Consider the following 25752-nt stretch of genomic DNA (forward strand, 5'->3'; position numbering starts at 1 on the left):
TCAATCATTTTGTTCACTCGCACATCACTGTTGTGCAGTGAACACTTTAAAGGACCTTTAATGCCACAACCCAGCGTAGCGTAGTAGCGAGGTAGTTTCAACTATGGTAGCGTAAGTATAAGGGCGCGACTGGCCCACCAGGGCTGTTGAGAACAGAACGCCTTACTATGATGGTACCTACTTGTAGAAGCTCACCAGCAATATGTGTAAGTTGCATCGCGCATGGGCGAAGCGTCAGCGGTGTCGCTTGCCTCTCGCAATCTGCACTCATCCCAAAACATCCTTCAGACGTAATTAATGTGTCGTATCGTAACGTAGCTATCAATAACGCATCGCACAATCTGTCATCGGTCGGCGCGCGCACGACATGTCTCGTGTCACGCTCGTGTCTTGTGTGCTGCTCCTCCTCGCTCTCGGGACTTCCGCGGCCGACATAGAAGGTAAACTAACCTTTCCTTATTAAAAAAATAACGTAACATATTCAGAGATTTAACCTTTAGTGACAAAGAAATTAACGACACAACATGCTTTCCTTCAAGTCAAATTTGAAATTAGGTAGACCTAAAAGAATATGAAATGGTTATTAGTATTATCCATGAGCATGAATGACCTCTCGCCACAAGATGGGCTGAAACTTCATCTGCCGGCGGTCGTCGTCGTGGATAAGGCTTCCGGTGTATTCGTATCTGCGACGCAACGGTGTTCGGACCCCGCCGGCATGAGCATGTACCAATTTCTCTAAAGAAATACGTACTTAACAAATGCTCACGATTGACTTCCACGGTGAAGGAATAACGTCGTGTAATAAAAATCAAAACCCACAAAATTTTAATTTGCGTAATTACGGGTTTTAGGACCTCTTCTGGGTCCGCACGGGTAGGTACCACCGCCCTGCCTATTTCTACCGTGAAACAGTAATGCGTTTCGGTTTGAAGGGTGGAGCAGCCGTTGTAATATAAAACTGAGAGCTCCAGATTACATATGTCTCAAGGGGAGTCAAATCTAATCAAATCAATTCAAAAATTTTTTATTCAACATACATGAAAGTATATACTTGTTGAACGTCAAAAAGAAGTATCGCTAGCCTCCGTCCTGAGAAGAACTGGCAAGAAACTCAGCGGGCATGTCTTAATTTTTTTTTTAATATTAGTTTTTTTTTAATATTACATTTTTTAAAATATTCATTTTACAAGAGGTATTATATATAACGTAACAATTATTGCAATATTGAAATGCCCGGAGCGAGCAACTCATTCCCACTTTGTGCAATCTTCTAGATAATCATTGACTTTATAGTAAGCTTTATTGCACAGATGTTCTTTAATAGTTTTCTTAAACCTATGTATATGTAGGTTCTGAACATCTTGTGGGATTTTGTTGTACAGGCGCACAGACAAACACCCGAATGAATTTCGTATCTTATATAACCTACTCATCAGCACATCAAGCTTGTGTTTGTTCCTATTATTTCTATTAGGTAAGTCAGACTGTTTAGGAAACTCCTCAATATGTTTACGAACATACATCAAATTTTCAAAAATGTACTGGGATGGCATAGTGAGAACTTTAATTTCTTTAAATTTTTCACTCAGGGATTCCCTTGAGTGCATGTTATAAATAGCACGTATAGCTCTTTTCTGCAGAATAAATATTATTTCTACTTCGGCCGCATTGCCCCATAGCAAAATGCCATAGGACATGACACTGTGGAAGTAACTAAAGTAAACTAAACGAGCCGTGTCCGCGTTTGTTAACATTCTAATTTTTTTTACTGCGTATGCTGCAGAGCTGAGCTTACTCGCCAATTTATGAATATGAGGTCCCCACTGCAATTTGAAGTCCACTGTTATACCAAGAAATACGGTTGACTCAACAAGCTCCAAAGATTCCTCAGAAACAATTACATAACTATCTTCTTATCTCACATTTAAAGATGATTTAATACATTTTAAAGTAAATTTAATACATTTAGTTTTCTTACTATTCAATAATAGGTTATTGATACGGAACCAATGAACCACACACGAAATCGCATCATTCACTTCGTCATAGACTTGCAATTGTCGTTTAATTTTAAATAACAAAGATGTATCATCTGCGAATAATACGACCTCGTGTCGGGACTCAATAAAACTAGGTAAATCGTTTATGGATATCTATAACTAGTCAGGTCATAAGTATTGTCACACAGTAAAAACTTTTCTTTTAGAATGCTGGCCACAAAAAAGTTTATTGAATTCGAATTTCGAATTGTTCATGAAAATAAAAATGTATACTTTTAGAATTTTACTCATTTTTAAATATGGAGTGGACGCTTAAAGAAGACCGTGTTGCAGTTATTGCGTTGCATCGTTGCGGCTACGCGCCAATTTTTAACATACTGAAAAATTTGAATATAACCAAAAGATTCGTTTATCGTACCATCAAACGATACAATGAAGACTCTAGTGTAAATGACAGGTCAAGAAGTGGTCGCCCTCGGTCTGTTAGGACTCCAGCAGTGATAAAAACTGTGAAGGCGCGAATTCAAAGAAATCCCAAACGTAAGCAGAAACTGTTGGCCCTTCAGATGGGGTTACGCAGAACCACGGTGAAAAGGGTGTTAAATGAAGACTTAGGGCTTCGGGCATATCGAAGAAAAACAGGACATCGTTTGAATGCTCGTCTAATGCACCTGAGACTGAAGAGATGCCGCGCTTTGTTGAAGCGGTACGCGGGAAAAAAATATCGGGAAATTCTTTTTTCGGATGAAAAAAATTTTACCGTAGAAGAGAGCTACAACAAACAAAATGATAAGGTGTACGCACACAGTAGTGAAGAAGCGAGCAACCGTATTCCGCGTGTCAAACGAGGTCATTTTCCATCCTCGCTCATGGTATGGTTGGGAGTTTCTTATTCATTCCGATAGAGGCACCCGTCACGTGCGGACGTGCTCATCGTCCACTCGATCGCCCGTTCTTTGTTCGCCCGGCTTTTGTTAGCCCGGCCATTGTTCGCGCGGCCTGTGTTTGTGGTACATCTGCCGACTAAGTGCTCTTTCTGGAAGTTTTTATTTGTTTTGTTCCTTTTGTTGTTTCTGTGTTCGTGGTACATCTGCCGACAAAGTGGTTTCCTGCAAGTATTTATTTGTTTTGTTTCTTTTCGTAATTTCTGTTTTGTTGTGCTTTTTCTTTGTCCTGTAGTAATCGCGCCGCATTGCCACCTGTGTTCAATAGAACCGCTCAGGTCCGAGAAGTTGGGGCCTCGCCGCAAGGCGAGTGTTTTCAAGACCCGGGGCCGCCCCACCTGGGTACTCAGCGATCATGGACGCTGTATTCGCGGAATTCCTCCGACTTCGCCACCCACAGCTCGCCTCGGAGTTTTTGGCCTTCAAGGCCAATCACACTGCGAGCCCTCTCGAGGACTCCGCCGCGCTCGCTGCTCCTGCGTCGCCTGTACCTGCGTGCAGAGCTTCTGCATTGAGCACCGCAGCCTCTGTCGTGCCTGCCGCTCCCGTGTCGCCTATACTGGCGAGAAAAGCTGCTGCGTCGTCCGCCGTGACCATCGTTTCAGCTGAGCGATCATCCGCGGCCTCCGTCGCGCCCTCTAAAACACCTACACTTGCTCGTAGGTCGCCTGCACCCGCCTCCTCGTGCTCCGACTCTGACTCGGACATGGAGGTCGACCTCGCCCCCGCCTCATCGACGGATGGATTCACCCTGGTACAGAAGGGTAAGAAGCGTGCCGCGGAGTCTCGAGCTCCCGCGGCCGCTAAAATTAGCAAAGCCGTGAACGCGTCGCGCCCCCGCCCTCAGACTCCCGTTGCGCCCCCAGCCCGTGCCACTCCGTCGCCGCGTCCGGTGGCACAAAATAAAACCCAGACCCCTCCCCCGGTTATCCTTCAGGAGAAGGCAGCTTGGGATCGAGTTTGCCTGGCCCTTAAGGCCAAAAATATAAATTTCACGAATGCCCGTAACCTCGCGAACGGCATTCAAATTAAGGTTCAAACACCCGACGACCATAGGGCCCTCTCTTCTTACCTCCGTAAGGAGCGTATAAGTTTCCATACGTATACGCTCCAGGAGGAGCGCGAACTCCGCGTTGTAATACGCGGAATCCCTAAAGAGTTAGATGTAGAGCTCGTAAAAGCCGACCTGTTAGAACAAGGCCTACCAGTGAATTCTGTGCACCGTATGCACACCGGTCGCGGTAGGGAGCCATATAATATGGTTCTAGTCGCTCTCCAGCCTACCCCCGAGGGTAAGAAAATCTTTAACACACAGACCGTCTGTAGGCTCTCTGGTATCGCTGTCGAAGCCCCCCATAAAAAAGGCACTCCTAGCCAGTGCCATAACTGTCAATTGTACGGGCACTCTTCCCGTAACTGTCACGCGCGCCCCCGATGTGTTAAGTGTTTGGGCGATCACGCCACGGCCCTCTGCGCTCGTGACCAAAAAACCGCGACGGAACCGCCTAGCTGCGTCCTGTGTCGAACACAGGGTCACCCCGCGAATTACCGTGGTTGCCCCCGAGCCCCTAAAATAAATCGCCGCGTCGCCCGCCAAAACCGCCTCCGAGCTTCCGGCCCAGACATCAAAGCCTCGGCACCCTCTGCGTCGCAGGCTAAGCCAGCGTTCGTTCCGGCGGCGGTGCCCAGTGTCTCGGCCTGGGCAAAACCGCTGCCGTACACGAACACGGCTACAACTCCCTCCTCCGCGATTCGTCCCGCCCCCGCGACTCGTCCCTCTCCCGCGACTTGCCCTCCGACCGCGTCCGACAATCTCGCTTTAGCGATCGACTTCTTTCAGTCGATCAACTTTGAGCGCGTTAACGCTTTGGGCGACGCCATTCGCGCTGCCTCCACTGCACAACACTTTATCGCCGTTGTGCAGGAATACGCCGACGTATACGCGTCATTAAATACGTACGTCCTCCCCTCACTCCGCCGGTAATCAATGGCGTATATAAGTAGAATAAAGCCCCTATCCGTAACGATAGGATTTTTTAACGCTTACGGTCTCGCAAATCAACGTGATCAGGTTTCTGACTTTTTGCGTGACCACCAAATTGATATCTTTTTAGTGCAGGAGACCCTACTTAAGCCCGCGCGCCGTGACCCTAAAATCGCGAACTATAACATGGTCAGGAACGACAGGCTCTCTGCCCGTGGTGGTGGTACCGTCATTTACTATAGAAGAGCCCTGCATTGCGTCCCGCTCGATCCTCCCGCGCTCGCTAATATCGAAGCATCAGTGTGCCGAATCTCACTGACGGGACACGCGCCGATCGTTATCGCGTCCGTTTATCTTCCACCGGATAAGATCGTTCTAAGCAGTGATATCGAGGCGCTGCTCGGTATGGGGAGCTCTGTCATTCTGGCGGGCGACCTAAATTGTAAACACATCAGGTGGAACTCACACACCACAACCCCGAATGGCAGGCGGCTTGACGCGTTAGTCGATGATCTCGCCTTCGATATCGTCGCTCCGCTAACCCCGACTCACTACCCGCTAAATATCGCGCATCGCCCGGATATACTCGACATAGCGTTATTAAAAAACGTAACTCTGCGCTTACACTCGATCGAAGTAGTTTCAGAGTTAGATTCAGACCACCGTCCCGTCGTTATGAAGCTCGGTCGCGCTCCCGATTCCGTTCCCGTCACGAGGACTGTGGTGGATTGGCACACGCTGGGCATCAGCCTGGCTGAATCTGATCCACCATCGCTTCCGTTTAGTCCGGACTCTATCCCGTCTCCTCAGGATACCGCTGAAGCCATAGACATCGTAACGTCACACATCACCTCGACATTAGATAGGTCATCGAAGCAAGTTGTAGCGGAGGACTTCCTTCACCGCTTCAAATTGCCCGACGATATTAGGGAACTCCTTAGAGCTAAGAACGCCTCGATCCGTGCGTACGATAGGTATCCTACCGCGGAAAATCGTATTCGAATGCGTGCCCTACAACGCGACGTAAAGTCTCGCATCACCGAAGTCCGAGATGCCAGATGGTCTGATTTCTTAGAAGGACTCGCGCCCTCTCAAAGGTCTTACTACCGCTTAGCTCGTACTCTCAAATCGGATACGGTAGTAACTATGCCCCCCCTCGTAGGCCCCTCAGGCCGACTCGCGGCGTTCGATGATGACGAAAAAGCAGAGCTGCTGGCCGATACATTGCAAACCCAGTGCACGCCCAGCACTCAATCCGTGGACCCTGTTCATGTAGAATTAGTAGACAGTGAGGTAGAACGCAGAGCCTCCTTGCCACCCTCTGATGCGTTACCACCCGTCACCCCGATGGAAGTTAAAGACTTGATCAAAGACCTACGTCCTCGCAAGGCTCCCGGTTCCGACGGTATATCCAACCGCGTTATTAAACTTCTACCCGTCCAACTCATCGTGATGTTGGCATCTATTTTCAATGCCGCTATGGCGAACTGTATCTTTCCCGCGGTGTGGAAAGAAGCGGACGTTATCGGCATACATAAACCCGGTAAACCAAAAAATCATCCGACGAGCTACCGCCCGATTAGCCTCCTCATGTCTCTAGGCAAACTGTATGAGCGTCTGCTCTACAAACGCCTCAGAGACTTCGTCTCATCCAAGGGCATTCTTATCGATGAACAATTCGGATTCCGTACAAATCACTCATGCGTTCAACAGGTGCACCGCCTCACGGAGCACATTCTTGTGGGGCTTAATCGACCAAAACCGTTATACACGGGAGCTCTCTTCTTCGACGTCGCAAAAGCGTTCGACAAAGTCTGGCACAATGGTTTGATTTTCAAACTATTCAACATGGGCGTGCCGGATAGTCTCGTGCTCATCATACGGGACTTCTTGTCGAACCGCTCTTTTCGATATCGAGTCGAGGGAACCCGCTCCTCCCCACGACCTCTCACAGCTGGAGTCCCGCAAGGCTCTGTCCTCTCACCCCTCCTATTTAGCTTATTCGTCAACGATATTCCCCGGTCGCCGCCGACCCATTTAGCTTTATTCGCCGACGACACGACTGTTTACTATTCTAGTAGAAATAAGTCCCTAATCGCGAAGAAGCTTCAGAGCGCAGCCCTAGCCCTAGGACAGTGGTTCCGAAAATGGCGCATAGACATCAACCCAGCGAAAAGTACTGCGGTGCTATTTCAGAGGGGAAGCTCCACACGGATTTCCTCCCGGATTAGGAGGAGGAATCTCACACCCCCGATTACTCTCTTTAGACAACCCATACCCTGGGCCAGGAAGGTCAAGTACCTGGGCGTTACCCTGGATGCATCGATGACATTCCGCCCGCATATAAAATCAGTCCGTGACCGTGCCGCGTTTATTCTCGGTAGACTCTACCCCATGATCTGTAAGCGGAGTAAAATGTCCCTTCGGAACAAGGTGACACTTTACAAAACTTGCATAAGGCCCGTCATGACTTACGCGAGTGTGGTGTTCGCTCACGCGGCCCGCACACACATAGACACCCTCCAATCCCTACAATCCCGCTTTTGTAGGTTAGCTGTCGGGGCTCCGTGGTTCGTGAGGAACGTTGACCTACACGACGACCTGGGCCTCGAATCAATTCGGAAATACATGAAGTCAGCGTCGGAACGATACTTCGATAAGGCTATGCGTCATGATAATCGCCTTATCGTTGCCGCCGCTGACTACTCCCCGAATCCTGATCATGCAGGAGCCAGTCACCGTCGACGCCCTAGACACGTCCTTACGGATCCATCAGATCCAATAACCTTTGCATTAGATGCCTTCAGCTCTAATACTAGGGGCAGGCTTAGGGACCCCGGTAACCGTACTCGTCGAACTCGACAAAGAGGTCGACGTGCAACCTAACCCATGCATCAGCCCGCTGAGTTTCTCGCCGGATCTTCTCAGCGGGTCGCGATTCCGATCCGGTAGTAGATTCATTCGCGAAACAATTGCTCTTGAGTTGTTAGGTCTCCTTCGGAGGCGCTCGGGCAGTTGTTAGCAAATCCCACCCCTCTTGGCTGAGCCTTTGCTCGCCCACCTGTCCTGGTGAAACTGGAAAGGCCTTCGGGCCACCAGTAAACTTTCAATCATAAAAAAAAAAAAAAAAAAAAAAAAAGAGTTTCTTATTGGGGCTTAACAGAGGTACATTTTTGTGTGAAAGGTGTAAAAACGAATGCAGTTGTGTATCAAAATACAGTCCTGACGAACCTTGTGGAACCTGTTTCTCATACCATGTTCAATAACAGGCACTGGGTATTCCAACAAGATTCGGCGCCAGCTCATAGAGCGAAGAGCACACAAGACTGGCTGGCGGCGCGTGAAATCGACTTCATCCGGCACGAAGACTGGCCCTCCTCCAGTCCAGATTTTAATCCGTTAGATTACAAGATATGGCAACACTTGGAGGAAAAGGCGTGCTCAAAGCCTCATCCCAATTTGGAGTCACTCAAGACATCCTTGATTAAGGCAGCCGCCGATATTGACATGGACCTCGTTCGTGCTGCGATAGACGACTGGCCGCGCAGATTGAAGGCCTGTATTCAAAATCACAGAAGTCATTTTGAATAAACTTTAGTGTCATAAGAATCTATGTTTTGTTAAGTTCATTTTGGTATATGAATGGTTACATAATGAATAAACTTGTTTCAATTATTTTACATTAAACATGTGACAGAATTTATGACCTGACTAGGTATATATAAAAATGAGTTGCTGTTCGTTAGTCTCGCTAAAACTCTAAAACGGCTGGACCGATTTGGCTAATTTCAGTATTGAATTATTTGTGGAAGTCCAGAGAAGGTTTAAAAGGTAAATAAATATGAAAATGCTCGGAATTAAATAAAAATAACAATTTTGTTTTCCCTTTGATGTGTCCCCCGTCAGGCGGATCCCTTTTGTTTGTTTTAAGTTTATTTTATACAAAAGTTTTGTCTTTTATTTATCGATTGAGGCACTACGAAGTCTCCCGGTCTCTACTAGTTAGAAATAAAAAAGGACCCAAGATGAAACCCTGAAATACACCCATTTTCAACACGGTGCCTGAAGATCTATTACCTTTTACATCTATTGCTTGTATCCTTCCCGATAAATAGGAAGTAATAAGTTCCAATGCACCATCTCTAATATGGTATTAGTGATGTAGTTTCCTCACCAATGTTTCATGTTCAACACAGTCAAATGTTTGGGTAAGTCACAGAAAAATCCAAGAAAATCACGCGACCAAGATGGGGGCAATTACGTTGTTGATGTTTATGAGCTCCGGTAATCATTTAACATGCGGTGGACCATGAGTTCTTCCACCCATCAAAACAAAAAAAATAAGTTAAAAAAAAGTTTTTTTCGTTACATTAAAATTAAATAAGCGTTACTGTATTAAGACAATTCAAGTTACTTTTTTTGGGGCCGTTGCCGAACCTCCTTCGAGGTCCCCGCGCCTAGGGGGTGCGCGGCGCATGTGAGACTGGGCGGTCCGTAGATGTTGGGAACGGAACACGGAACCAAGGGATGGAATGTAGGGCCCAACCCATTAAACGACTCCCCTGCACTCTTTCACCCGACGTGCGATCTTCGCCCGGAATCAGAGTCCGGTCAGGGTAGGAGGGTTCCCGCCGTCAACATCGCGACGCCACCCCGAGGATGCCCGACTGACGGGTCGTCGAGGCGATCGTTGACAACTAACCAACAACGACATCGGTCTCAGCGGTAGTTCCGGTGTACGCCCCACTACAATCCATCCGTATGACTACATGGAGTCTTTCGATAAAAATATTGACAAGGCTATTGTAGATAACCCATGCCATTGCACTTCGATCATAAGAGATTTTAATGCATGTATAGGGCAACCACTTTGTGACGAAAAATGTATTGGCATATTTGGTCTTAATTAGCGTATCGTCAGAAAAGAGACCTTGATTAACTTTCTCGAGTGTTTGAAAATGTACGCAATAAATTACAGAATAAAAAAAAAAAAAAAAAAATACATTTTGTCATAAACGGAAAGAGAGATAGTGAACTTGGGCAAGTTCAATGGAAAACACTTGTTTATATTACAATATATTATATGAATGAAATTTTTGAACTTTAAGAAACGGAAACATTCTGTTCTATGCGGATAACACAGCGATTATATTATTATAAGGTGAGAAAAAGTTTCTTCGCATTTTTTAGGAAAATTCACAACATTTTTTAAAATAGTTGATTTACATTTAACTAAAGTATGTAGGTATCATTTTGTTCGATAACTTTTTGCCATCATGTAGGTAGGGACATGATCCCATTGCTGTAGAAATTTTGGGGCTTCTGATCAAAATACCGCGACAATTGGTTTTGGCAGTCCTCTCGTGATGTTAGCCTGACACTGCCTAAAGAATTCTGAAGAGACCGAAACAGGTGGTGTTCCGTGCTGGATGTCTTATTGTTCTCTTCAATGAAACGATTTGGCTCGTATTTACAGGTCTATTAAAAGATAAAACTGAAGAACAAATAATCATGAAGTGCAATATGAGTATTGTAGATAATGTAATCGTTAAAGATGTATATGCGTTCGCGATCGCTCGATGAAGTGAAGCTCGGTGGTGGGCGAGAATAAAAACTTGTTTGGAGGGGGATTTAGAGATCCTTAACATCCTCCGGGGCCTTGGAAGCATTTGCTTCCAATGAAGAATCTTCTGCAGTATCCAATAGAGGACAAAGAGATCGAAGTCCACGTCGATAAGCGCCACTCGAAGTTTTGATTTCGGCTACTCGCACGATATTGTCCTTTTCTGGAAATATGTTGATGACTCGACCCGTCCGCCATTGCATCGGTGGAATATTCTCGTCCTTCAGTAGAACCAAGCCGCCATTCTGGATTGATCTTGCTGGTACGCGCCATTTGTGACTTTGCTGCTTCGATCAACAATAGTAACTGTTGATCGAAGCTTTGCTGCCATCGATTCCAAAAATGTTGACGAATTTGCTCCAAGTGTTGGTATCGGCTCAATCTAGAGGTACTAAGATGCATGTATTTAGGTGATGGCAACGACGTTAAAGGTCTTCCAATGAAGAAGTGTCCGGGAGTCAGAGGAGCAAGGTCATCAAGAGAGGAAGATAAGGGACATAAAGGCCTGCTATTGAGTATGGCCTCGATTTGATTAAACAAAGTAGCTAATTCTTCAAATGTGCAGTGAGTGTTATCGAGAATTCTTTTCAAATGAAATTTGGCTGATTTGACTGACGCCTCCCATAGACCCCCAAAGTGTGCTGCATATCCCGGTTGAAATTTAAAATAAATTCCTTCACTAGAAAGGAATCCACCGACGCCATCAGCATGATAGTTCACAAATTCTGTAATCTCTTTGGATGCAGATACGAATTTTCTGCCATTATCGCAGAAAATCTCCTTCGGCTTACCTCGGCGAGAGATAAAACGACGCAACGATAATATGAATGCCTCTTTGGTGAAGTCGCTTACGGCTTCTAAATGCAAACATTTGTATCTGAAGCAGACAAAAACGCACATATTTATAACATTTCGTTACCTTACACCCTCTACCCTTCCTATCAGTTATTAAGAAAGGTTCACAAAAATCGATATCAGCACTTATACAGGGGAAATCAGGATTAACGCGTTGACTGGGTAATGCACCCATCATAGGTGCACGCATCTTAGCACTTGCCCGCCTGCATACAATGCATTGTCTCACAGTAGCACGTGAGACAATGCATTGTATGCAGGCGGCGACAAGGCGTTGTATCTCTGCCCACTATGGGCCAGACGAACTCTCGGACAGTGGACAGTAGTAACTGTGGGTTAGCGTGCAGAAGACGTAAATGTTCTTGCTGGAACAATAGTTTTGTCAATTTATGCTTCGCATGTAGTAGCATAGGATGACGTTTGTCGTAAATCTGACAAGAATAGTTTAAACGACCACCTACACATAATATACCCTTATCATCAATAAACGGGCTTAAAGAAATTAAAGGATTGTTCGAACTCAGCACGCCTTTATTATCGATTGTGGCTAGTTCAGCACTAAAACTATCCTTCTGAGCTAATCTCACTAAAGTTTCAAATGAATTGATGAGCTCATCAGGCTGCAATATTCCATTCTTTTTATTGGGTTTGTCTCTGCAATTTAAAACGAATCTTAAAATATATGCACAAGCTCTTTGCAATATGCGCAAATTAGAATACCTATCAAAATGTATTAATGTCTGTATCATGTTTTAGATGTTTTCACTAAATTACTTTTTATTTTTATTTATTTTATTGCCCTTGTAGGCAGCCGAGCATACGGCCCACCTGATGGTGAGTGGTTACCGTTGCCCATGGACTTCAGCAATGCCAGGGGCAGAGCCAAGCCGCTGCCTACCGTTTAATACCCTCCACAAGCCTCGTTTGAAGAAGGACATGTCATAGCGGTCGGGAAAGACCGTGGAGGGGAGCACATTCCATAGCCGGATGGTACGTGGCAAAAAAGACCTCTGGAAACGCACTATGGATGACCGCAGTGGCTCCAGGTAGTATGGATGAACTCTATTCCGGTAGCGGGCGGTGCGATGGTAAAAACGAGATGCCGGCATCATCTCGAATAATTCCTCAGAGCACTCCCCATGGAACATACGGTACAAAATACAGAGGGAACCGAAGTCCCTCCGCAGAACCAGAGGTTCCAACCGATCCGTGAGAATGGGATTATCGACAATCCGAACGGCCCTCCTCTGTATGGAGTCAAATGGAAGAAGCTGGTATTTGGGAGCCCCGGCCCAGAGATGAGAGCAGTACTCCACGCGAGGCCGTACTTGTGCTTTGTAAAGCAAAAGCCTTTGTCCAGGCGTGAAGTACCGCTTCGCTCTGTTGAGGACTCCCAGCATTTTAGACGCCAACTTGGCTTTGCCTTCCAAATGACTCCGAAACTGGACATCGCTCGAAATGTCGACCCCAAGTATCCCGATACTCTCGGAAGGTTGCAGGGATACTCCTTGGAATTGTGGCGCCATGACAAAGGGGTCCTTCTTCGCAGTGAACGCGCAAACTTGTGTCTTTAACGGGTTGAATTGAACCAAGTTCAATTCACCCCATTTGGAGACTCGCCCCAGAGAGTTTTCCACTTCAGACACAAGTTTTGATCGTCTCTCTTGCACCATGCTCCGAGAGAGACTCTGATGGCCGATATATCGCGCATCCCCCGTGCTGTCATCCGCATAGCAATGCATGCCATCAATAGACAGCATGTCATTGATATACAGGATGAAAAGCGTGGGGAGAGCACCGAACCTTGTGGAACACTAGCGTTAATGGTCATCGTATCAGAACAGTCACCGTCTACAACGACCGTGATGCTCCGCCCATCCAAAAAGCTAGCGATCCACTTGCAGAGACCCTCGGGGATTCCGTAAGATGGTAGCTTCGAAAGAAGTGCCCTATGCCAGACCCTGTCGAAGGCCTTCGCGATATCAAGGCTCACAGCAAGAGCCTCGCCCTTGCTCTCCAAGGCTTCAGCCCACCTGTGAGTAAGGTATACAAGAATATCGCCAGCTGAGCGACCGTGACGGAAACCGTACTGTCGATCACTGATCAGCTGGCGATCTTCAAGATACTTCAGGAGTTGTATATTTATAATTCGCTCCATCACCTTGGAAAGCAAGGAAGATATCGTGACAGGCCTATAGCTCGATGGGTCCGACCGGTCACCCTTCTTGGGGATAGGGTGGACGTGGGCGGTCTTTCATGAAGACGAAACCCTGTTAGTGCAATCAGAGAGGCGATACAAACGCGTTAGCGCAGGCGTCAGCTCAGGGGCACACGTTTTTAGAACCACTGCAGGGATGCCGTCTGGCCCACTCGACTTATAGACGTCCAGGAGTCGGAGTTCCCGCCTGACTGCACACTGTGTAAAGCAGATCTCCGGCAGGGAACTATCACACCGAGGGATGTTCGGTGGTGTGGCACCCCCGTCGTCCACAGTCGAGTTCGAGGCGAAGAGTTTGACCAGAAGGTCAGCCTTCTCTTTCGCACTATGGGCCAGACTGTCATCGGACTTGCGTAGTGGTGGGAGACTAGACCTGCAGAAGTTACCTTCTGCAGCCTTAGCGAGCGACCGGAAAGCACGGCTCCCGGCGGGATAGCTCTTCAGTCGCTCGCCAATTCTGGCAACGTGCTCCGACTTCGCCTTGGCAATAGCCCTCTTATAGGACCTAGAAGCGGCGTTAAATTTCCGCCTTTCCTCAGAAGTATTAGGATCCTGGCGTCTCCTGGCATCATTCCATCCCGCGGATGTGTACATATTAACTGTAATTTCGATTTTAAATTCTCTGTAATAATGGACGACTGGCTGCCGCTGTCTAGAAGTGCATGAGCCGTGACATGATGTCTTGTGTTTGGATTGTATATTTCGACCATCGCCGTTGAAAGAAGTACATTTGATTTGGAACCCACCGACATACTGACAGCGCTATTGCACGGAGCCTGCCCACCCTCAGACCCCGCTTCGGTTGCCGAACTTTGTGCTTGAACGTTGGATATATTTGCAGCCTGAGAATTATCCCTATGTAGTAGGGTGTTGTGAAATATTTTGCAAATGTAACAAGGGCCTAACCTACATTGTTGTATTGAATGCCCCTTGCGTAGGCAGTTAAAACATAGTCTTAACCTCACCACCTCGGCGGTCCTGTCAGCGATTGATTTGGCCAAGAAGGTCGCATAATCATATAAGCGATGATCACCACCGCACAGGACGCATATGGAAGTCGACGAGGAGGAGGATTGGCCAGCTGAAATCACAAATGATCTTGTTTGAGGCCGTTGACCTTTGCTCAAATCGAAGGAGTTCAGCGGACGTTTATTAATTGAAGCACGCTCTGTCCTATTCAATTGTATTGATTCCAAAATATCGGCTCGAGCTTTCAGGAAACAAAAAAAACTTTAAGAGAAGGTGATCTCTTGAAATTGCTCCTGTGCTCCTCCCACTTAAAATTAGTACTACTATCGAGTTTTAAAGTGACCGGATGTATTACTAGCGTATCCCACGACGCCGTTGGTTCGCCCAGGGTGTTGAGAGCCCGTAAGTTTTTCGAAATGTGATCGATTAAAAATTTTAAATCTTTAGATGAATCGCGAGACACGGGCTGAAGGTTACAGAGCGAGTTTAAATGATTGCTTATCAGTTGCTTTTCGTTGTTGGATCTCTCGCAAAAAAGTTGCCAGGCTTCATCATAATTGGCAGAACTTACTTCGAGATTGCTGATGACGTGAGCAGCCTCTCCTTCAAGATAAGAGTTGAGGTAATGAAATTTATGTACTGATTCAATTCTGTAATTGCTGTGGATCAATGAAGCAAAAGTGTCTCGAAATTCTAGCCATTTAAAGTAAGTGCCGTTAAAGTTCGCAATTTTTATAGTAGGCAATTTGAAGCCTGATATATTATTATTATGTTGACTTGGGTTTGAACAATTGGAACAAATCTCAGAATTTGCGGGCCTAAAGTCCTCGCGTTGCGTCTGATTAGCCTTCAAAAATAATTGAGTTTTTGCGATAAGTAATGAAAAATCTGTCTCAATATCATCTCTTATATTTAGTTCAGCTTCTAGATAAGCAATGTTCATTATTTCTATCTGCGTCTGCAATTCATCAAACTTAGAAAACATATCTCTCAAACTTTCATATCTTTGATTTAGCATACGCAAATCAACCTGCAGCGATTCTGAGATCTTATTAAATAAATTTTTATATTTAGTAATACGACCCTTGACGGAACTATGACGAGCGTTGAGTTCTTTTAATGTGTTTACTGTGCTTGCTTGCACTGGGGACATCTAGTTTAAGATTGGCGAGATAGATCTCTCAGTGTGAGACATAATGGCAAAGGAATGAGCAATACAAAATTGAAAGCAAACGAGAAAAATAAATAAAATTAAAATAGAATGTTACGTAAATTATGCAATCCGGTCAATGCCCTCAATTAACAATGGGTCAAGGTCAGCGCAGTGTCTCATAAAGTGCAGTCGGCCAGATGCGGGAACGGCCTTGAACACGTACACGTACGGACACGCGTAGAGCGACCTGTGCGACACGAAGCGTTTACTGGAATGCAGAAATTGAACTATTCAACACAAATGTTATGATTTAATGAATGCGTATGATGAATAATTTATTGTTAAATTTTACGCTTGTTATTAAAGAATTATTGAAGTGAAACTTTTTTAGGCACATGGGGGTAAAATTTTTACAGAACGTCACGCAGGTATGCAACGGAAGTGACATCAAACTACTATTGAAATTAAGTAGTTGTCAAATGTCAGTAGTAGTAGTTGTTGTATTTTTCCAACTGGAAAGGCAAATGTATCATACCATACAGCCTAATATTTTATATTTTTTTTGTGAAAAATGTTAATAGGAATTGAAATTAAATGAAAAGAATTTGGAACATTAATCAAATAGCATGAAATTAAATTAGTTAATTCAATTGGCAATATATTAGTCATTTACAATTTAGAAATCTAAATATAATGTGACTGTCAACACTGAGGTTTGAGATTGACATTTGACAAACTTTTGGCGGGAACATATCTTCCTTTTTCCCTTCCTCTAAGTCTTGGAAATCTAAAGTTTTAGATTTTTATAAATATAAGCAAGACTTAAAAATTAGTTCGCCAAAAAAGTTTCACTTCTGACATGTGTACTTTGTACGCACGCACTTTTTTTCGAAATGTATTGTAACAGCTCGTTGTACTGTAATCTCAGAGTTAACAAAATGTAATATTATAATTTGTTGTATTTAATGAAGTATTGATTACGAAATGATATTTGACTTTATTAATGTGTAATAATTAAGTTTTGACTAATGTATTTCACTCTTAGTTATTAAGATGGAGGTAGTTTATTAAAGTTTAAAGCACATTACGCTAACTTTCGTTCGAGTCTAAGGCCCATGGATGAATTAATGGATGATTTATGATGAGAATAGATATAAATCAGGAACGGACACTTCCCTGCTGTTTGATGTTGATCACGTTGATCACGTCGAGGTCACCAATGTTCCGTGCTGGATGTCTTGTTGTTCTCTTCAATGAAACGATTTGGCTCGTATTTACAGGTCTATTAAAAGATAAAACTGAAGAACAAATAATCATGAAGAGCAATATGAGTATTGTAGATAATGTAATCGTTAAAGATGTATATGCGTTCGCGATCGCTCGATGAAGTGAAGCTCGGTGGTGGGCGATAATAAAAACTTGTTTGGAGGGGGATTTAGAGATCCTTAACAGTTGGAAATCTGAAGGTGCAAGGTCAGGACTATACGGCGGATGCATTAACACCTCCCAGCCAAACTCTCTTAATTTTTGCTGAGTGGCTAAAGATGTGTGACGTCTAACTGATGTGTGGCGTTATCATGATGAAAAACCACACTCCTTTTGTTGATTAATTCCGGTGGCTTTCTCTCAACATCTTGCTTTAATCTCATCAGTTGTCCGCTGTAGAGTTTAGAATCGATGGTCCTGCCTGGTGGTAATAGCTCATAATGAATAATGCACTTCCAATCCCACCACACACACAGCATCACCTTATTGCGAGTTAGCCCGGGTTTCGCCACAGTCTGTGAAGCCTGACCGGTCTTTGACCACGACCTTTTTCGCACGTTCTTGTCGTACGTGATCCACCTTTCATCACCAGTTATCAGCTTCTTCAAAAATGGTTCGGTTTCATTACGTCGTAATAAAGAATCACAAATGAGTACACGGTTCATTAGGTTTCTTTCAGTGAGCTCGTGAGGTACCCAAATATCGAACTTTTTTGTGTACCCAGTTTTTTTCAAATGCAAAAAAACTGTTTTGTAGTCAATTCCCAGTTCTTCAACTACGTCGTAACTACTGATATGCCGATTTTGCTCTACTTTTTAAAAAATGGCATCCATTTTATCCGTAATAGGGCGACCAGAGCGACGTGCATCTTTAACATAAAAATTTCCGGATTGAAAATGCTTAAACCAAATTTGTGCTACTCTCACAGACACTGCACTGGGTCCATAAACATCGCAAATTTTTATCGCGGCTTGTGTTGCATTTTTACCTTTTTTGTCTTCGATCGATAATAGTTTTTTGTAGTAAAATTTTTAAATGTATTGAATTTCTCCACTAGATTCATTCATATTTACATTTTTTATTGTTGTTGTTGTAGTCCTAGGGTACCTCGCTGGTACATAGGGCCCTCACAAGTTGTCACCACTTTACCCTGTCTTGCGCTTGCTCCTTGACATCACTCCAGGTCACGTCGGCAGTCCTCATCTCACTCTCCACGGTGCGTCGCCAAGTGTGTACAGGGCGACCAGGTCTTCTCCTGCCAAGCGGTTGCCACTCAAACGCGATTGATGCTGCGTTGACTCCGCTGCGCCGCAGAGTGTTCCTATCCAACGCCATTACCGATGGGCAATGTCTTGCGCGTTGGGGTTTTGGTCACATTTATTCATTATATTTATTATTTTATTTTATTTTTATTTTATTTTATTTATTGGGTACCAACATGTTATACATCAGCACAGAACATTACAGGTATCATATACATTGATTTCACACTAAATGCTAACACAGTTACAGGTACCGACTGCATGCATAAAAAAAGCGGTTCATTATATAAAAAACAAAGAAAAACTATATATAACATTACATGAAGACCCTACATTAATACACATTTAAGTACTACCAAATACGCTATTACTTAATTGAAAAAAACTCATTGAGCAAGGCTGTAGACTTCTCGTCTAAAACTGTCAACAGTGCCAGCAAAAACGTCCAGAGAATACTTGTTATGCAAATTATTTAATTCCCCAACTAGTCTGCTGAGAGGCGCGTTCTTACCTAGGTTGTTGTAGAATCTGGGAACCCTGAACACCATCAACTTCGAGGCCCTTGTCGACGTCAGCGGCACGTTAAAGTTCAGAAGAGATAAGAGATCAGGGGCATCGTATTCTCCGTTAACAAGTTTATGCAGGAACAATAGATCGAGAGTGCGTCTCCGCTCCGAAAGAGAGCTCATGTGGAAATACTTTAACCTAGCCGGGTAACTCTGAATGGTTCTAGCAACATTGCAGGAGAAAGCAAGGTGCCACAGAAAACGCTTCTGGACCCTCTCTAACTTCTTTTTGTACACGTCGTAAAAAGGGTTCCAAGTGACACTGCAGTACTCCAGGGTGCTACGAACGTAAGAGTTGTATAGTAATATTTTTGTTTCCGGTCTAGTAAAGTCCCTGCTGTTCCGCAAAACAAAGCCGAGGGACTTGAAAGCCTTCGAGCAGATCTTCTCAATATGGACGTGAAATCTTAATTCTCGGTCAACTTCTACGCCGAGATCCCTAATACTATCGACCACTTTTATGATGCTATGGTTTATAGTGTAGTTGTAGTAAGATCTAGTTTTTCTTCTGGAAAAATGAATTGAATAGCATTTGGCCGGATTGAGGTCCATATTGTTGCGTGAACACCATGAAACCAGGCGGTCAATGTCGTTCTGCAGGAATATCACATCCGACGCACAATTTACAACCCTGAATATCTTCAAATCATCCGCAAACAGATAATGTCTGCAGTGGTGAAAGCAATCACCAATGTCATTTATAAATATATTAAAAAATAGAGGACCGAGATGGGATCCCTGTGGCACGCCAGAGGGTGTCGAGAAAGGGTCAGAAAAAAAACCCGATGCTACGACCATTGATTGCCGGGCCGAGAGATACGATGAACACCAGCTCAGCAATGGCTCAGCGATGCCGTTATCAGAGAGCTTCTGCAAAAGGATTCTGTGATTCACGCGATCAAACGCTTTGCTAAAATCGGTGTACACAGCATCAACAGCCGAGCGCCTGTCGACCTCAACGGCAATTTCGTTAATGAAAGATGTCAGGTTTGTTGACGTAGATCTAGACTTCGTGAAACCGTGCTGATGAGGGCTGATTAGATTTTTGAAATGCCAAGCCAAAATCGGGTGGAGAAGTTGCTCGAAAATCTTTGCAAATACAGCAAGAATTGAAATAGGTCGGTAGTTCCTGATAAGATCCTTCGGGCCGTCCTTATGCAAAGGAACAATCAACGCCAGCTTCCAATCGCTTGGGAAAACACCGGTTATTAACGATTTGTTGTATATAAGACGCAACGGGTGAGCAAGTACTGTAGCGCATCTAGAAACAAATACTGCAGGAAGGCCATCCGAACCAGCTCCCTTATTCAGATCTAGTTTTTTTAAAGCTTTAAGTACCTGTGCGTCGTCAAATTGGATAACCGACAAGTAATTATTTAATAATTTTGCAACGTGAGGGGCCGAGGAGGGTAAAGAACTACTGTTGTATACAGAAGAGAAGCTATGGGCAAAGAGATTGCAAATATCATTGCCGTTCGAGGCACTCTTGTCCTCCAGAGTCATCCGTGCAGGGAAGAGGCTACCGTTCCTTCTTTTGTTCTTGATAAAAGACCAAAACAATTTGGGGTTGTATCGTAAGCTTGATTCGAGACGAGCAATGTAGTCTTTGTAGCATGTAACCATAAGGTGTTGGGCTCGCTTTTTAGCCAACTCGAAAGATAATTTATCCAAAGGGTTTTTATTGAATTTTTTAAGCTTGTTCCTATATTTCAGTTTTTCCTTAAGAAGTTTAATTAAGTCGCAAGAAAACCACGGAGGGTACTTCTTGCTTCTTGGTGAACGCTTCGGCACATGTTTCTCGATAACCATGCGAATATGTTTATAGAATACCAAAAGCATATCATCGACAGACGGACAAACTTCCAGTTCGGTGTCCCAGTCGACGTTTATTAAATCTCTGATGACGTTGTCGTAATCTGCTTTATAAAAATAGAGACGGTTATTGTTGTCCGGAATCAAATTGTTGTTACAATTTTTCCTACCACCATCAGATATGTTGAAAACAAAAGGTGGGTGGTAACGGTCAACCTTCGAAAGTGGATCACTGCTTGTACATAAATTGATAATATTGGTTCTGTTACTGAGCACTAAATCCAAGACCTTGCCGTCACTGTTGAGCGTGTGGTTATATTGCTGTAATTTATTCATCGAGCAAAAATCAAGAAGCATATTAGGCAATAGGTGATTACTAGACTTACAGTTAAGAGACTGCATGTTATTAGTTACATTCCAGGTTATGCAAGAGAGATTAAAGTCACCGACAAATATGACGTTTTCAATTTTATTTTGTTCCAAGACTCTATTGGAATTAACCAAAAAGTCCTCAAGAACATCCTGCCTAAGGGGTGAGCGGAGGTAAACTGAGCATAGGTAGAAGTGCATTTGCTGACCTCTCTCATTAAAGCTTTTGATTCGTAGCCAGATGTCTTCACAGTTCGATTCCAATCCTCGAAGCCGGCTGGAGATGTAGCATTTGGACACAGCCACAGCCACCCCACCCCCATCACTCTTACCATGAATATTGCTAGACTCCCCATCGCGTCTGTAAACCACATATCTGTCATCGAACAACTCAGAATCGAAGACGCTGCCGTCACACCATGTCTCAGTAATCACGACAATGTCGTAATTATCACAAGCAACCCTGCTAAAAAAGTCAGAAGTTTTGGTTCTCAATCCACGTACATTTTGGTAGTAAATTTGTATCATTAAAATATATAATATAATATAATAATATGTATGTATAATAAACTCGAATGCAAAAAAAAGTAAAAAAGGATTAAATAAGTGACAAATCAATATAACTCAAAATAAAAAAGTATAAAATAAATTGGGAATTAAGAAATTATTAAACACAAAACTATTAAACAAAGCTGAGCTGGAAGCCAAGCGATTGATCATTAAGTTAGCGACTTCAAAGTTTCCTCACTGCGAGCATGCACGTACCCCGTAGTTTCACTCTTTCTGAGGAAGACCTTCCCGTCCCGGACCCAGACGAATTTATAATTCAGTTGGTGCGCCACGCGCCGGGCCGCGGCATGAAGCCGTTTAGTTTCTGGCGTGAGGTGCTCAGTTACGTAGATGGGATCCTTCTTATTGCCTCCGATACCAAGATGGCTAGTGTTGAGCTTATCTTTAGGGCTGTTACGGTTGTACTTGATTACCGACGCCAAAAAATTGTCACGCAGACGCCTGCTACCAAATTTCACTATGATCGACCTAGGTCGAGGACTTTTGTTGTTAAGTTTGGCAATTCTAGAGCAGTACTGAATATCAGGATCGGTCACTGGGCAGCTGATAATTCTACCCAACTGTTGAATGGTGTTCTGTAAATTTTCACCCTTGTGTTCCGGTACACACTGCACTTCCAAATTGTTAGAGCGCGAAAGATTTTCCAGCACGTGCAGGCGAAGAGACAGATCTTGGGACGTAGTTCGGAGTTTCTCGTTGTCTTTTTGAAGCACTGTAATTAAAGCCCTGTGTGACTCGTTTTCTTTCCTGAGTAAATCGTTCTGTGTGTGATTCGCGACAAGAGATTCCTCGAAGCCTATAAGTTTCGCCTGAATTGCATCCAACCGAGAGTTGAGCTTTCTATCGAGTTCCTGTCTTATTATTTCGCGAATACTTTCAGCAGAGACACAGGTGCAGCCGCTGTGCGGTCGCGTGCGTAAGGTAACGTTCTCGAACTCGAATCCCGGGGCGTCGCGCTGTGGTTGATGCTCCACTCCCGAGTCCTGCCTTTGGGTCGAGGTTCCGGTGCAGCGGACCGGTGTGTTTGTATTATCACCGGACTTCGGCTCCTTGCACTTACATGATGGACACACCCACGTTTCCCTCAACTCTTTAGATAAGGCGGTGTAATCTTGCCTACTAAAATTAATGCAGGTATAGTGGTATTTGTCCTCACAGCGAGAACAATGCATAAACGACACTCCTTTCAAAATATTAGGACAACCTGCGCATTTTGACTTATTCATTGCAAACAGCTGCTCAAGTAAACAAGCTCAATGTCCATTCAATTGAGAACTCAGTTGACTCACAAATCCAGCGCAGCTACAGCTCACAATCACTGGTAAACTTTTTCCTTCGCCGTTTCGTCTAAAAGGTCGGAAGCACCATACAAAAAGCAGCGTTTATGCGCTTGTTTTGATGTATCAGTATTGTATTGTACGATGTTGAAATTTTTAAATGAAATTATGCTTGAAAACACTTAATCCAGAGTATTTGGAACACTGCACTGCGTTTATGGTAGTAAGCCACAGGTTTTGTACAAGTTCTAATCGAAAATATCGTAATTAATCACTAAAAAACTAATTAAATACACGGAGCAAAGCAAAAAGGATGCTGACCGCGCGTCTACCGTCGCTACTACTACTACTAATTATTATTTCCATTATTATTCCATTATAATCCATTATTATTATTAAAGGTCTTTATTAGATAGATAGTGACTGACCAGAATATGCGGAGTATTTACTAGCGAAGGTACTCCATAGAACGCGTTTACAGGGAAAGTCAAGATCTCAACGCGCGTCATTATTCATTTTAAAAATATTTTTATTGATACATGGAGCGGTGCTCTCTTCTGAAATATACAATTCCTTGATTAAGCGCAGGGCTTGCAAATTACCTGTAACTTTGACAGCTACAAAATACCCATCTATCCAAAACCATCTATGTCAAAAAGTTGCTAAGATCTATATTTATGACGCGGTCATTAGATATTGTAATGAAAATCTAAAACACAAAACGGTTAGGTAAGCTAAACCACTAGTGAAAAAATGGTTGTTAGCATGGAACTATATGGACACAGATAACTTAATTAAAAGCAAGAAATAGCAGTCGATTTATTAGTTTTGTATCTTTTTTTGTTTATTTTTTCTTTCATACTACTTTATTTTATATTTGTTTATTTCTACGCTCCCCACATACCTATGTGTGTGTATTTGACGTGTTATTTTTATTACTCAAATTTTCTATTATACCTTATGTGAAATCTTGTAACGCATGTTTTTGAGTGTAATAATTATTAATACAATAGTGATGTCGTTTTGAGATCGATTATACACTAACATAGTAAATCGTATTTTGTTCCTCACGGTACAGGCTGTGCCTAGTGTGAAGATCATTGGTTAATATTATATTGTTGATGCCATCTGCGTGATCTCTCAATTTGATATATATGTAAATAGTATTATTCTAGGTCAAGAATTTATGAATATTTTATTTAAGAGTTTATGTAGTAAATAAATAAATAAATTATTATTATTATTACTTCAAGACCAAAGAAGTAGTGTAAAAATGAACTGCGACTCAATCAAAGCTATCAAAGCCGATGTCAGAAAAGTCATAACGAATACAAAATAGAGCAATTTAGAAGAACAAAAATGTTAAAATTAAACACTAGAACTGGCACCTAACAAATTCTAAAACTAACAGACAGTGACGGCAACACGGGCTGAGAACAGAATTTGAGCGTGGTTCAGAAGCTTAGTGAGACTTGCTACGTCTCTGAATCCAAAGAATTATGGGGGAAACATATATCGAAACAACTCGCCCCATCGGGAATGTTCTCGATAATTGTAGAGTTGTCGTGTCGACTGTAAAAGCGTTGCGGAGATGAGAAGAAAGCAATTAGTAATCGGCTCTATTCGAAGAGAAACAGCGAACGGATCACCTGAAGCGAAGTGGAAGAAGTGAATTACCAATTGTAAAGTGTTCTGTAAGTGTTCTAAGTGTTAAATAGAGTTTTAATTTGTACTTCGGTGGAAGTTATATTTATCCAGTACCCCAGCGCGTAACAGTGTGTGCTACTTGTAATGTTTTGTGCTAAAGTATAACAAGTTGGACCCAATAAATAAAATAAAAGGAGTATCTTAAGGAAGCGTCAGAATGCCATTTTGATAAAGCGGCGCGACACGATAGCTATCTTATCTTGGGCACCGCTAATTACATGTGCGAGCCAGGCGACGGAGCACAGCAAAACCACCGCGGTCCAAAGCATGCCTTATCGGATCCTCTACGGATCCACGGTGCTTTTATTTTAAATTCCACTTAATTTTAAAAACACGGCTTTTTGGGAATTCTCAGTTTAATTGCCCATCGCACTACCGTGCTGGCGTAGCTTCTCTAAATGAATGTTATACCAATACTTCTGTTATATACGCTTATTTCTGCAGCAAAGCAGCTATGCATTCAGTTTGAAGGGTTAGAGCAGCCGTCATACTGTAAGTAGAAGGCGGCTTCCTCGTTGACGGCTCGGAGCGACTGTAGAGGTCAAAGTCGCGCGGCACGCTATCACCTCGGTACCACTAGCACGCAGCAGAGCTAGTACTTAATAGCAATCGAATAGCGGCATCGCATTCCAACCCCGCAGTTGTTCTAATCCAACGAGGTGTATCTTTATTTCAAACCCTGTATACTCCTGCATTAAGTGCAGTCTCGTGTGGTTCAAGTACGCATTGTATAGTGACACGTTGTTTGGCAGGCTCCCCGTGTCAGCGCGACGGCTACAACGGCACGTGCGTTCTTGCGAAGCACTGCGAGACACTCATCTTGGACTACAAGGAACAGAATTATCCACCGGTAATCATTTAAAGCAACTCATATCACGCTGCTGCCGGTGGGGCGTGCTGTGAGTTCGCCCGGAGGGGACAGCCACCCTGTCTATTTCTGAAGCCTTTTTCTACTTCCGCGAAGCGTTCGTTAATGCGTTCTGCCTTGAAGGTCAGAAAAGCCGTTGTGCTGTAATATATATATATATATATATATATATATATATATGATATATTATTGAAACTCATTCTCATGTCTGAAAGTGTGGCGTTGACGACATTCGTATTATGATATTTGTGAGCTATAGCACTTACAACGTTTCTTTCTTTCTTTCTTTACAACCATACAGGCCGC

The 25752-nt window shown here is 43.7% G+C and overlaps 1 protein-coding gene across 1 annotated transcript in view; it reads left to right on the top strand.

The window, feature by feature from the left end:
- The first annotated feature begins 204 nt into the window (after positions 1-204).
- The window catches only part of LOC101744509 (serine protease snake), a 42668-nt gene continuing 17120 nt past the window's right edge, over positions 205-25752 (top strand). The window contains exons 1-2 of the mRNA XM_038014329.2: positions 205-440; positions 25331-25428. Of these exons, the coding sequence (XP_037870257.1) occupies positions 368-440; positions 25331-25428 (171 nt within the window). The 5' untranslated portion in view covers positions 205-367. The remainder of the gene's footprint in view (positions 441-25330; positions 25429-25752) is intronic.

The sequence above is a fragment of the Bombyx mori genome, chromosome 12, assembly GCF_030269925.1.
Source record: "Bombyx mori chromosome 12, ASM3026992v2".
In the NCBI taxonomy this organism is placed as follows: Eukaryota; Metazoa; Arthropoda; class Insecta; order Lepidoptera; family Bombycidae; genus Bombyx; species Bombyx mori.